This window comes from Conger conger, chromosome 12 (genome assembly GCF_963514075.1).
Source record: "Conger conger chromosome 12, fConCon1.1, whole genome shotgun sequence".
NCBI classification, from domain to species: Eukaryota; Metazoa; Chordata; class Actinopteri; order Anguilliformes; family Congridae; genus Conger; species Conger conger.
The window spans coordinates 11,694,108-11,708,289 of record NC_083771.1 but is presented as its reverse complement, the minus strand read 5'-3'; the positions used below and the strand labels follow the sequence as shown (position 1 = coordinate 11,708,289).

At 45.5% G+C, this 14,182-nt stretch overlaps 1 protein-coding gene across 2 annotated transcripts; it reads right to left on the bottom strand.

Annotated features, from left to right (window-relative positions):
* Window positions 1-2,776: 2,776 nt before the first annotated feature.
* LOC133141847 (inactive phospholipid phosphatase 7) lies at window positions 2,777-13,551 on the bottom strand. Of its 2 annotated transcripts, none has more exons than XM_061262632.1 (2): window positions 12,706-13,551; window positions 2,777-5,687 (listed from the first exon to the last, which is right to left on the bottom strand). In XM_061262632.1, exons 1-2 carry the CDS (start codon window positions 13,217-13,219, stop codon window positions 5,299-5,301), a joined length of 903 nt encoding a protein of 300 aa, XP_061118616.1. In that variant the 5' UTR covers window positions 13,220-13,551; the 3' UTR covers window positions 2,777-5,298. The 2 variants fall into 2 exon arrangements, with proteins under 2 accessions (XP_061118616.1, XP_061118617.1); XM_061262633.1 differs by lacking the exon at window positions 2,777-5,687 and adding an exon at window positions 5,887-6,022.
* Window positions 13,552-14,182: the final 631 nt, after the last annotated feature.

Below are 14,182 nucleotides of genomic sequence, written 5' to 3'. Positions count from 1 at the left end.
AGTGTATTGCCCATAGCACCCTGTAAGTTTCTGTTTCTAAAGCTGAAATTACAGAACATGAACTGTGTATCTGTCTTCTCACGCAAGATAGTCACAGAGAGATTGGGAGAGTGCAAAAGAGAGATAGAGGGGGAGAGTGCAAAAGAGAGATCGAGAGAGGGAGAGATGCTGTCTGCAAGATAAAGGTTAGCACAGATAAGTTGAAGCATAATCAGATAGAGGCTAACGGAGAGAGAGATACAGAGAGAATGTAAGTTAGCTCACCTGTTGTAATTATTACAATTACTATTCCGAATCTGATTTCTATTCGGAAGCTTGAACGATACATTACCCATACCTGTTTCCCATACTAGTGAAGCCAAATGAAGAGAATTTGAGAGATGGAGGAACAGAGAAAGGTAGATAGGAAAGATGACTGACAAAGAGGAAGGGATGAGAGTGAGTGAAAGAGAGCACAGATCCTGCTCTCCCCGATACCTGAGCAGAAGCCTGCTGAGGTGTGCGTGAGGCTGTGTCTTCCCGGCTGCCTCAGAGACGGACACAAAGGCAGCGTCTTTCTCTGTCCCTCCTCTCTCACCAGCAAAGAAAAAAGGATTTAGCCGGTGAGTGGGAAGAGAGAGAGAGAGAGAGAGAGAGAGAGAGAAGAGAGAGTGATCAGGAGGTGTGATCTGGTTACAGCCGTCACACTGCTGTGTCGTTATCACACACACATGCACACACGCATACACATATGCCCAAACACTCACGTGCATGTACGCAGACACACACACATACACACACACACACGTATAGGTCATTGTGCAACCATCCAGGTACGTTCCGGAAAGTTCCGATGTGACAAACAGCAGGGCACGGCAGAACCACAGAGCGTTGTTCAGCCAGACTTGGGGGGGGGGGGGGCGGGGGTGGGTCAGGGAAATGGTTGTCCTTTTGATACGGACTTGACTGACCCACGATGGGTCATTATTCTCTCAGTGAAAGCAGGCTAATGCTAATGCACCAGCCCTGGTCAGGCCCTGCAATGAACAGCATGCAGAGCACAGACGCTAATGGTGCTTAGCCCCACAGGCTACGATCAGCACTCACATCAGTCTCACACGTCCCTCTGCCTCGGCCCAGGCTGAAAGCCTTCCTTGAAAAGCCCTCTCCTTTCCCCCAAAAATAACAACTCCCCAATTTACTGCTCCAGAGACCAGCCGGTCATGTGACCGACCAACTGTGGGCCAGTGACAGCAGGTGACCTCAGCTCAATGAGGAACACCCTCTTCTGAATGTAGTCTTCCCATGATGCACCACGCAGAACCGCTCCAGCAACGGTCACAACTCTATGGCAGCAACCTGAGCTCCATGTCAGCCGAAGGGGACTCTTAGAGACAATCCTCATTCATAATTAATCAGCCCAAGTCGTCATATGTCAGTTGCAATATAACGTATGGGTGTGGGGTTAAACTGCGTGACATGCAGCTGTTCCACCAGCGGGATCAGTATATCGGTAACATGTGCCCCCTCAGAAGCAGACTGTAAAGAGGTAGGGCTGTCAGGTTTTACCAAGGGAAACTGTGTCTCCTGGTAACTGTGCCAGGAAGTGGCGGAGATCACAAGAGGCCGTGTGCCTGATACTTTAATCTGGTCCTGCGCTCCGAGAAACGTATCCACTCGTCCATACTGAGGATGAGGCTCTACTGAAGGGATATACACACACACATACACACACACACACACACACACAAACTATTATGTAAGAACAAGATATGAAGTCATTGTTTGGGTGCATTTGTAATAAGTACGGGCGAAGACCGACAGGCACTACATTTGCTGCCATGGTAACAGATGGAAGGACAAGGAGAGGGAATGCCCCAACACACACACACACACGCACATATACATATACAGGCACACAGACACAGACATCCACACATACATGTACACAAGCACACACACATGCACACAAACAATGCTTTACTTACCACATCATAGCTGGTTTGTAAATAATTGATGTGCATTTCTCAAGGGTTGCCCTAGTCAGCTTACATTATATGTGGTACAGTATGTCTTCGTTGAGAACGCAATGTTGTATTACTAGTATTTACAGGAAAGTGGTGTTAAAGATGTTATATCATGTGAATCAAGGTAACATCCATAGTCCCAGACACTATACTTGTCACGGCTCAGCAAATACAAAGTGGATCTTCCAGCATGTATACCTTCTCAAGAATAAGAAGGTTGGCCTGTAGCGTAGTGGTTAAGGTAAATGACTGGGACACGCAAGGTCTAATCCCAGTGTAGCCACAATAAGATCTGCACAGCCATTGGGCCCTTGAGCAAGGCCCTTAACCCTGCATTGCTCCAGGTGAGGATTGTCTCCTGCTTAGTCCAATCAACTGTACGTCGCTCTGGATAAGAGTCTGCCAAATGCCAATAATGCAATGTAATGTAATGTAATGTAATAAACTGAGGACACCATTTTCCTTCATTGGCACTGGCCCTTCCTGGGAAGAAACAAGCAAACTATAAACGTATTGCTAAAGTGTGTGTGGGCATGTGTGTATGGTGTGTGTACTTGTGTGTCTGTGTGTTCTTGCATAAGTATGTGTATGTGCGTGTGAACAGGATTATTAATTAATTTGTGTAGTTTCATAATCAAAAACCTATTTGAAAATATTCTGGGGAAAAGAACTGGAATAAAAAACAGACAGATTATTTGTTCTTTAAGGTTGCACTTTTTGTTACTTTTTCGAAACCCTCACGGTCAATCACCACGCAAATCTGTGGCAACCTTTTACTTCTCCATGGTTCATGCACAGCACACAAATACAGTACAGACTCAAACAGAAACGTCCCACAGATCAAAAGTCCTCCAGCCCATTCTCATGAACAAGATAAAACAAAAGAAAATCTGTGGTCCGTTAAATATTTTACATCATTCAGAAATTAGGTTCAAGCTCTTTACAAATACAACAAAATCATGCTCATTTTAAACAAACTTTCAGAAATCTTACAAAACGTTCTGCCCTTGTTTTAAATAAATCTTCTGTGAAAATGTTCAAACAGTCTAGAACATTCTTACCAAGTCAAAATCTCAGTAAGAAAACCTACCTCAGCTGACAAAGAGCTAAGGCAGAAATCTTCACAACAATATTAAAATATGTACAAGAAGAAAAATCAAAACGATAACACGAGCCTCATTGAATAATTCAGCGTTTGGAAATGACACCTTCCTCCACGTCGGAAACACGTCAACCTCCGCAAGCCCAACACCCCAGGTCTGTGCGACATCAGCCGCTGCGTCCAGGGTTGTCACCCAGCAACGCGGTCCAAGAGAATGGTCGGATGAAGAGGTAAGCAGTGTGGGTCTATGGTTTGGCTTTAACCTACAGACCTCAGAAAAAGGGAAGACCATAATAAATGGAATCTATAGTCTGGCCATAAATAATAATAATAATGATACATTATATTTATAAAGCGCCTTTCAAGACACCCAAGGTCACTTTACAGGGAATCAGGATAATACACACAGTACACAGACACTGTGTGTAATACACTGGGATATGAAAAGAAAAATTTGATTTACAATGTCAGCCAGGTAGCTAAAGGTATAGCACAATGCTAATCGGGAACAGTGCAGACAGAATGCCTACACTTCCATCTGTTCAAACTATCAAACTATCATCAAGTATCAATTTAGAAAATAATGGACATTTGCCCTGGCTATGGTGAAAGAAAAGACCAGCATAATAAGACAACATTATTCTGAAATAACAAATAAATGTGGTCCAAATGTTTTATCGAACCAGGACATGAGTCATCTACTGCTGAGATCACAGAGGATAATTTCTGATTGGTTCTTTTTAGCGGAGGGGGGCATTAAATCAGTCACATGACCAGAGCTAAGCTATGCTAACAGCAGGTATTTTATTATGATTTTACAGCATATTTCAGAACATTTCAGGTTTCCATTGTTGTTCATTTAACCCCCCCCCTCTGAATGCTGGAAAAAAACAAAAAGACATTTATAAAGCATTACTGGCACATATGCACACACACACACACACACACACGCACACGCACACACACACACACATACACACACTATAGGTGAAGGGTCTTCACACTCACTGCAGCATGAAGCTGAAACAGCACAATATTTCTTTTTAAGATTCAGGAAAAAATGGTCAAATAACCCGGAATGAAAAAAATCCTAACTCTTTGGCTCTCTACCTGCTCTGTAGACACTTGATTCTTGGGCTAAATGTGTTTTTATTACTGCAGCAGATGGTAAAGATCTGTTCTGGTTCACACAAGCACTTGTTTACAGGGGAAACTACCTGCTACAAGCTGTTAGCATAGCCTTTTCTGGTCATACTCCACCTGCCCAGAGACTGCAAAACTAAGGCTAGCATTCCTGCTGTAAAATCCAACAGGTCAAACAAATCATACGCTGGTCTAGCTGGGTATGAGCTGGTCAACCTGCATGACCAAGCTGGCCATAAAGCTTGTGTTGTTGGGTATGAGCTGGTCAACAAGCAAGTGCTGGAGCTTGTCTGAGCTGGTAGCTGGTCAACCAGCTGTTTCAATAGCTTGAGCTGGTCAAACAATGTGAGCTGAACTGGTCAACCAGCTACCAGCTGTTTCAAAACAAAGCTTGAGCTGTTTTTTCAGCACGGATCGCATCAATTTGTCATGTAAGAGTAGAGCTAGTATACCAAACCTGTCAAGCCTGGGTTAAAAAAAACAGCAGACTTGCATCAAACGTTTGAAACAAGCACAGAGGTCAGGAACAGAGCAGCAGTCTGCAGGTTTCCTCTCTACCTCAGCAGATCTGCACTGTCAGCCAGGAGGGAAACCCAGAGCATACAGACGATTTAATGAGCTTTAACATGATCAAAACGGGTGTGTACAGTATGCACGAAATATATCAGGGAACAAAATAATGTTTTAATGTGTTTTAATCTTGCGAGGAGACTTCGTATTCTTTTTCTCTCAAGTCGAAAATAGCAGATAGTTTTAAGATGCTGCTTGCTTGGCAAATTAATTTTTTCGTACCCCATCGGCAAATCGTGAGTCAAATGGTCTCACCTCATTGGCAACGTTTTAGCAAAAAAGGAATAAAAAAAAGATTTTAAGTCTAAACGTAAGACACAAACACAGGACTGAGACAGACATATTTTTAGTTTTTGCAGTGCTGGGAGGGTGTCTTGAAACTTGCGAGTCAGACCCGGACTCAGAGCGGCACAGGAAGCGAGACAGAAAACAGGAAGTGGAACGCGGAATAAGAGGAAGTGGGCGGCGTGCCCCGCTTCAGTAGAAGGGCCTCCAGCTCAGGGTTCCTATGGAGATGAGCGTCTGGCAGGAGGTGGACGACAGCCAGACGCGCTGCACCAGGCTGTAGTGCAGCAGGCCCAGGGCGAAGCCGCAGGCCGTGTCGCTCAGGTGCTGCCTTCCCAGCAGCACCCGGGACAGGCCCGCCAGCACGGCCCACAGCACCAGGAGCACGCGCAGCGGCACCGCCAGCACCAGGTGCGACAGCAGGAACTTGGTCACCATGGCGGCGCGGCTGGCGTGGGCCGCCGGGAACGAGTAGGTGTCCATGGCGACGCAGTCCAGGAAGCCGGGGCTCATCTCCCATGGTCCTTTGCGCTTGACCAGCTTCTGGACGCCCGCCACCGTCATCACGTCCAGGATGAGAGCTGAGGGAGGGGGGGGGGGGGGGGGGGGACAGACAGAGGAAGAAGGGAGGGGGGAGAGGTAGAGGAAGGAGGGAGGAGGTGGAGAGTTAAAGGAAGATGAGGGAATGGTTTACATAACAACACTGAATTCATCGGATGAGGCCAACCTCTGTCACGGAGAGACACAGGGCCTACACAGGCTGGGTTGTCACTCACCACTTAAAGGTCCCATGCTGCACACCTTTCCAGTGTTTTATTTTAGGTCCTGAGATCCATAAGAAGATGTTTGTGTGGTTTTAAGTACCAAAAGCGGTTTCTGTCCAGGTACATGTCCATCTTCCAGCACATCTCTTAAGCTTTACAAAGAACAGGCGGTTTTAGTGACTGTGTCTTTAAGGCTCATTAATATCACTGAACCTCTGTTCTGATTGGCTGGCTAGCTCCGCAACAAACTGAGCTCTGTCTGTGCTGAGCAAATGGATTTGTTCCGGCTACAAAGTTGGCCATGCTGAAGGCGGGCACATGCAAATGAGCGTGTAGTTGTGATGCCACAAAGTCCAAGCGGTTTGTTTAAATGCTTCTTTCTTTGAGGACTGTGCATTTAGACACTTTACAGCACCTACAACTCTACATAGTAAAGAATCTACATAGTAAAGAAAATGTAGTTTTCCGCAATATGGAATATGGAACAAACCAATTAAAGCACATTCTCACATTATTAGACCACGTCATTTGATTTCCTCGGTCAAATAAGGTGTGTTTTTTAAGTGAGTATGTACAATAAGCCCACATACTCACCTGGTGTGCGTGTACGTCATCCTTTAGTGTTAGTATTTTATGGAATGAATTATTCTGGAAATGTCACCTGGCCTGCGCATTAAATGGAACTCTAAATTACCGTGCGTTACCCTCTCAGAGGAAGTTAACCGCCTGAAAATGTAATAGTGTGATGTAATGAGCTGTGAAGTAATATAGTTCTGGGTGCACACGAGGCTTGATATGAAAATGATATGAGACATGACTATACAAAACACTGTATAGATGTGGGGTAGCATGGTGGTGCATTAGCCTGCCGTCGCCTCACAGCAAGAAGATCCCGGGTTTGAATCCCGCCTTGGGCCTCTCTGTGTGGAGTTTGTGTGCATGTTCTCCCCGTGTTTGCGTTGTTTCCTCCGGGTACTCCGGTTTCCTCCCACAGTCTAACGACATGCATGCTTGGCTAACTGCAGACTCATATGACCTATGAGAGTGTGAGTGAATGGTGTTTATGTCCTGCGATGGATTGGCAAGCTGTCCAAGTGTTCCTGCCTCTCACCCAAAACTAACCTCCAGTCCCACAACCCTGACCAGGAATAAGTAGGTTTATAAAAGTTTATAAAATGGATGAATGTGTAGATGTGCACATAGGCCTCATAATGATTTGTAAGCAGTGTATAGGGCACTATATAGAGCTAATAACACACCACACTGCTGATTCCATTATAGAGCTGGACATATATTATGAAAGGCCGCTTCAGAGTCATCAGAGAAACATTGGTTAGCTTCCCTTCATGTCTAGAAGGCGGGGCCGCAGTCACGGTCCGTCTCCGGGCGGACATCAAGGACAGGGCGATGAAGGAGTTGAGGGATCCGGCGGTGCGGTGCAGAGCTCACCGAGCGAAACGCGATCTTCCGCAGCAGAATACGCGTGTGCTCAGAATTCATGAGCACCCGCTGCCGTCCCAGCGGAGTGCTCGCGCAGACACGCATCTTAAAAACCGCCACATTACCGGCTCAGAAACGCGTCTTTCAATACAAACGCACTCTGGATTTGAACACAAACTGATTTCAACATAAGAGTCAGAAATGCAGAGAATTAAAACGATTCTTTAGCTATTTTATACGTAATTTTCAGAAACATCATTCTGATAGCAATGCTGTCACTCAGACACCGCATCACCTCAACAGAGGCACACACTGGTCCTCCCCATCAGCAGTCTGAACAGCACCCCCCCCCCCCCTCCCTCCCCCACACACACACACACTCACTCACTCACTCACGTACAAGCACGCACACCAACAACCTGTCACAGTAAAACGACAAATTGATTAAACTGTCCGTTTCACACCCCTGCTCTTCCCTTCATTAGCAAAAATGCTCGAGTCGCCAATGAGTGTATCACACCACCCCCTCCCCTTCCAATAAAATATCATCACCTCACACCCCGACTTCAGGGAAACGCACACGACTCCATCTGAACACAAGATCACAGAAGCTGCACTGTCATAGAGAATGATACTGAGGGAAACAATGAGGCACATCACCCAGCCTTAGCAACAGTTTACATCACTGTGCATTACAACTGGAATTCCAGTCTTAACCTCACCAGCTATTTTTAAGTTAATAACAAATACATTTGTCATAACATAGGAATGAGGTATAAGCCCGAAAACCCACAAGTCAGGGTGAAAGAGCACCCGTCGTCTCCTCTATCCATCCATCTACTGGTCTATAAGAGTGAGTCACATGCGCCTGCCAATCTTCAACAGATATGCGCCTCTCCACTCAATCCCCCCGTCCACTGGTCCATAAACCCTGCTGCATGCCTAACTAAACCTCCTGCCCCTGTTCAAAACTACAAAATAAAAGGTATGCAACGCCTCACCAAAATAGCACCAGCTGAATTATTTGTCTCTACTGGGAGAAAAGCAAGTCAAGGAGGCTTTGAAACATGGCACAGACTGGTACTCATTCTGCATTCGCTGAAACGAAAGGCGAACGCTCCAGCTGTCCCAGCATCCTCTGGGACAGAGAATTCGGGCAGCCACAAGACAAAGTCACTCTAAAATCAGAGGGGTCACACCTGATGACACCGGAGGACACAGGTGGCCCTCGTGGGCGTCAACCGGACACAGACATCACTGCAGGAGCCTGCATGCAGACAAAGGGACCCAACCTTCCTGAGAAATAAGGTCGTTTACACCCCGGTCCTCTCTCCAAAAACCTAATGTTTCTCTCAACTTTGCTTGAGGCCGCAGATGAGCGACAGATGAGCGATAGATCCACGCAGCGGTGTATTTTTAAACAACAGCCACACAAACAGGGGCCTGATCAGAGACACAGCTTTAGCACAAATGCTAAAATCCACAAATGCTAACTACACTGCAAAAAAATTCTAACATTGAAAAAGAAGTCAAGTATTTTAATCTCAGATTTAAAATCTTATTTCTATTGGTTCTTTGCTAAATAAGACCAAAATATTGATAATGAGGCGAGACAGTTTGACTCATTTCAAGATTAGACAATGTGGTAAGATATTTTCCACTAAAGGAAGACATAAGATTAAAGTCTCATTCGTAGATTAAAATACTTGATAAGACTTTTTGCAGTGTATAAACCCCAGACGATAAACCCCGCACACTGATGAATCTCCATAAGGCCATCTACTGACAAGAGCCATTCTTTTTCATAAGCATGATGAAAGCCACGCATTGTAAAACCACCATAAAATATTCCTGAAAATGCATTTTTTAAAGCCAACGCTCTGAAAAATGATTATGCCTTTCAAAGTGACTTTGGGTAATAGTGTCTGCCACATTAATAAATCCTGAAGAAAAGTAAACATGTAAAGAAATCATTTTATTTTTGTCTTTTCATTTTTGAAAAGCCCCACAGACAAAGAGCTCTATTTCAGTCTTAGTATACTGTAAATAGGGCCCACTGTACTCCTGTGTTCACTCATATCTGATACAGTCAGAAAATGAGATATCTGTACATGATATGAGGCTGTCTGTTTACATCAGATTTTTCATGTGCTGCTATCTGATTCTGTGTTTAGACTGAATTTCTTCTGGCATCTAGAGACTCCTGCACACTTACAATGGCATGCCATGTTTCACCAATGTGTCTGAATGGCACACGCAAAAGATCATTTAAATCTGAGATTGTGTCTTATATATTGGATTTGTCCAATCGTCAAGGGCAACACATATGAAATTGAATAAATCACATGTCTATCGCAGAGATGTAACCACGGCCTATGTTGCTCTAAGGTGACGTGTATGCTGAGGGTAACTTTCACATTTCTAAACTCACTGCAACCTGCTCAATCTCAGAGAAGTTCATGCCATTCAGTCAAGATGATAACAAATGTGAAAAGAACTGGGATAGACCTCAGGTCCAACAAAAATCAACAAAACTTCCCATTCCAATCCTGGAATGTCGTGCTGAGGAGGTCACGGAGACTCTGGGTTCATTCCGTTCGCTTATTGCTTGTGTCCGTGTGATGCGGAAATTGATGGAGGTTGGACATCTAGAAGGTCATCACAATCTGTTAAATGCTCCTCGGGGGAGCGAATGAGTGAGGATGCTCCTGGGGGATGCTTCAGGGAGGAGAAGGGAGCGCAGCGTTTGAGTTGTTTAGCTACGTTATCCACCGCTCCACATCTATCACGTGAAATTGACATCGCTTCGTTCGACTGGGAAAGGAGGAGCAACCTGTCCGATACACGTCGCCTCGATTCCTCCATCCTCGCATCTCTCCCTTGCATCTCTTCCTCACATCCTCTGTGTGGGCAGGGGTAAGGAACAAGGAAAGGAGGTGCAAGGAGTGAACATGAGTGATTGGAATGAACCCTCTATTTACTGCATCTGGTGCTCAGCTCCTAATGCCCAACTTTTACAAATGGCTCATTCCCATCACTTATTTTACCTCCTAGCATCGTTTCCTCCTGTTTCTCCTTACTCCTTAGCTCCACAAAATGGAGGACACAAGGACCGGACGTGAGGATGGAGGAATCGTGTGAAGGAAACGTGTGTTAGCCAAATGGAACGACCTTGATCTTTCAAGCACCTGTTTGAAGACATGTCAATTACAGACGTGGCAGATGTGGAGAGGTGAAGAATCCTACAGGAGCTTCTAGCTCCTCACTCCTTCAACTGTCAGGGTTGGGATGTCCTTAAAGACTTGGTCCTCGATCTATTTCCGGGTCAGACGAGGACTGAGGAGACAAGGTCGGATAAAATAAGAGATTGGAACGAGTCCTCAATTCCCGTAAGCGTGGAAGACAAAATAATTCCGATTGGCTGTTTCAGGCGAATGTTCAGAGGGCCTTGGGGAGAACACTCAGGGAGTGGTGGAACTTCCTGCTACCAGCTGGAATTTCCTCCAACGGCTTCAGTAAAACAGGACTGCGACACATTCACAAATGGGTGGCAAATAGGTGAACCGAGAAACGGGACCCAGAAGGTTGGTGGTTCAAACATCAGTGTAGCCACTATAAGATCTGTGCTGCTGTGGGTCCTTGAGCAAGGCCCTTATCCCCACATTGCTCCACAGAGATTGGCCACTGCTTAGTCTAAGTCGCTTTGGATAAAAGCTTCAGCTAAATAACTGTAATGTAAGGTAATGAGCAGAGCATCTTTGGGAGGGTGCAGGTAGGGTTTAATGCAATACTTTGCAGTTCTGCAAGGCAGGGCTGGATGGTGTGGGTGCAAGCTTCAGATCCGGATGGGCCAGCTCCTTCTGCACACCTCTGTAGAAGTCAAGAGGTGATGGGTGGAGCGAGGTCAACCCCGGGACACAATGAAGAATGGGCTGAGAGGCATCGTTTGATGCCTCCGCCAGTTCCCTGCAGCAAATAGTGCAGATCAAGACTGCTGTCAAAGCTGAGTGACAGGTGGAGAGAGAGGGGGCAAGGGTGAGAGAGGGAGAGAGAGGGGGCAAGAGAGAGTGACCTTTGACCTGTGATACTCTTTTGTTTTAGATACTCGGGGCATTAATAGGCCTACTAACAACTCATATATTCACACATTCAGAACATTTGGTATTTTACAGACAAGAAGAACCACCAACCTCTGAAGCAAAGACCTGTTTTAACCTTTGGAGAGAGTGAGAATGAGAGAGACAGAGAAAGACGAGGAAACGAGGTGTCGAACAACATCTTGCTCTATTAATAAGACACAGCTCCAAGCTGACAGGAAATGAGGAGAGCAGAGACAATGACGTGAAGCCATGCTGCCGTCCTCAATATCTTGTATCTGACACCCCACCGGGGGAGCAACAGTCACACGCTGTGACTAATGGCCGTTTCTTCCACAACTGGCTGGGTTCCATGGCAACCTGGATTCGCCTCACAGAGGCTGTTTTTTTTCATTCTTGTGAGGACTAGCTATCGAGTGTGTGTGGGTGGTGGGGTTTACCTGTGAACGATTGAAAGTCTCCTATCTTTCCCTTTAGCTTTAACAGAGCCGTTGGGCGCCACAGAAACTTCGGCAGTCACTATAGCGGCGTTAGAAAACCAACACACCGACACTTTTGTAGCGAAGTAGGCTATCTCAAGGAGCGGCGTCTACCTGAACGAAATGCATTAAAAGAATCTAGGGTAGCCTACATATACCACGTGCAAGAGCAGATAAAAATAACCGGCGGAAATGATCGCCTCAAAATTAAGATTCAATTGTGTGCTATTTTCATAATACTGTAAGTGAACTGCAGCAGGTTACAGATTTGCTCATCGGCATTTGAACTCGGCGTTAGAAAACCACTGCACTTACAGTGCCACACAATAGGCCTACAACATGAATGATAATAGCCTATTGGCGGTGGGAAGGTTAATTGCTGTTGTTGACACCATATTTGTTTAGAATTTAGTTGAGGACATCGATAGCAGGCCTCCTAGCACGCTACTATATTGTGTAGTGAGGTAGACTACACATTATAGCAGTCTGTTGTTTCTCCGTCAAATGAAATGCAAGCAACCACTGGTGCACCAAGCTACTTGTTGCAGACTATTCCATAAAATTAAAACTCGCGTAGGCCTATATAGACAGGTCGAATGGAAGGTAGGACTAATTCAATTATAGGCTAGCCTTTTGGCTAGGGGGATCCTTGCTAAAATAAACAGTAAAGCATGTTGCCAACGCAGAATTAATAATATATTAATAATAAGATAAATAATAGTCTAGGTGTAAATTATATGTTATAGCCTGTATAACATAGAATGTAACGTCATCAACACATTTTAGTGTAGTTTGCTAGGTACAGGGAAGGCTATTTACCGAGAAGTAGATTGACCAAGACCTCTTGTCCTGCCAAAGTGTTGCTCCTGGTGAGACAGAAAAGCGTGCCGCAGATCCACGTGATTCCGTGCCCCGTTAGCGCAAGCAGGGTGACCATGGAGCGGACACTGCCCCATGAAGACGAGGTGTAGGCGCAGACTCCCAGCCGCTTGGAAAGACATAGGTCGATGGCCAACAGGGAGTTCATCGCTATCCCTTTGAAGGAGGGGTTCAGCTGTATGCAGTCTTCCTCTGGCAATTTCAGAGACTCACGCCGGTCCTTACCCCCCTCGGTGGGCACTTGTGAATACTCGGGCTGTTGGCTTTGTTGGTGCTTCATCTGGCCCGGCCGCCGAGCTGAACACCGGACCTCTGCGTTGCACTTGAGGGGCTGGTTCAGTGACAAGAACTCCGGTCTGTTCAGCACGTTGGTCCGGTCCTTCGTCCTGGATCTACTTTGATGCGCAGGCATTTTGGATTTCTCCCATTTCGTATCTTTAACGTATCCGCTCATTTTTTTTTAAAGGCGTGAGACACAAGTCCTTTCTTTGCGGCTGTTCTGTCTGTTGAGATCCTTAGTGGGTAAGGCTTTTGCACAGTGTCCGCTATATTTAGACTAAATGGAATGCATGCTCGTGCTATGCTACTGTTTACTCTTTGCTCCTAACAGGCACGAACACATTTGACTGACAGCTGATCTAGCCAATCCAATGAAGGTCAACCTTTGGGGGAAAAAATACAAACAACGGATTTTTGAGGGTCGTGGGACAGTCGACTGGGAAGGAATATTTAAAGACCTATCGTGTAGCCTACATGAGCACAATTTCACTTTGCAAGGCATTTCGGGATATGTATTCATTTGTTCAGAACGTAACAAAGGCAAGTTAAATTAATAATGAATAGCCTCGGCTACTTCTCTACATCTGTCTCAGGCTATAGTTACATCCACGTGCCATATTATAACACAAAATGCAATATTATAGTACCGATTAATAAGTACATATTGCCAATAGGCTAATAACTCAAAACTGTCATCACAAGTCAGTCAGACACAAGTCTATTTGGACCGAACGGATCTCCGACCGGGGACTACCGTCCAACAATTCCAACCACTCGCGGAATTCGGAAAGCGCAGCAGGAATTTCTATTTTTATTGCTTCTGACCAGAAGCCAGTTCTTAATTTAATTTATTCCGCGTCTCTCTGATTGTTGTACTGGGGTGGGAACATTCCACCTTAAGAATTTGAAACCACAGTGTCTGTTTCGGTCATCTTGCTCGCCTATTCCCTTTCCCACAACGGTCCTCCGTTCCCCGCAAACCTTCCAGACGGGAGTTCTCCATGGTGCTTAAACTCCACACCGCCGGCCTACACTAGACTTTTATGATGGCGCTCTGATAAAATAGCCTGAGCATTTACATATTAGACCTTTCAATAATGTGCAACTCCTGACTGTTTTTATTTCGTATAGCCTATAG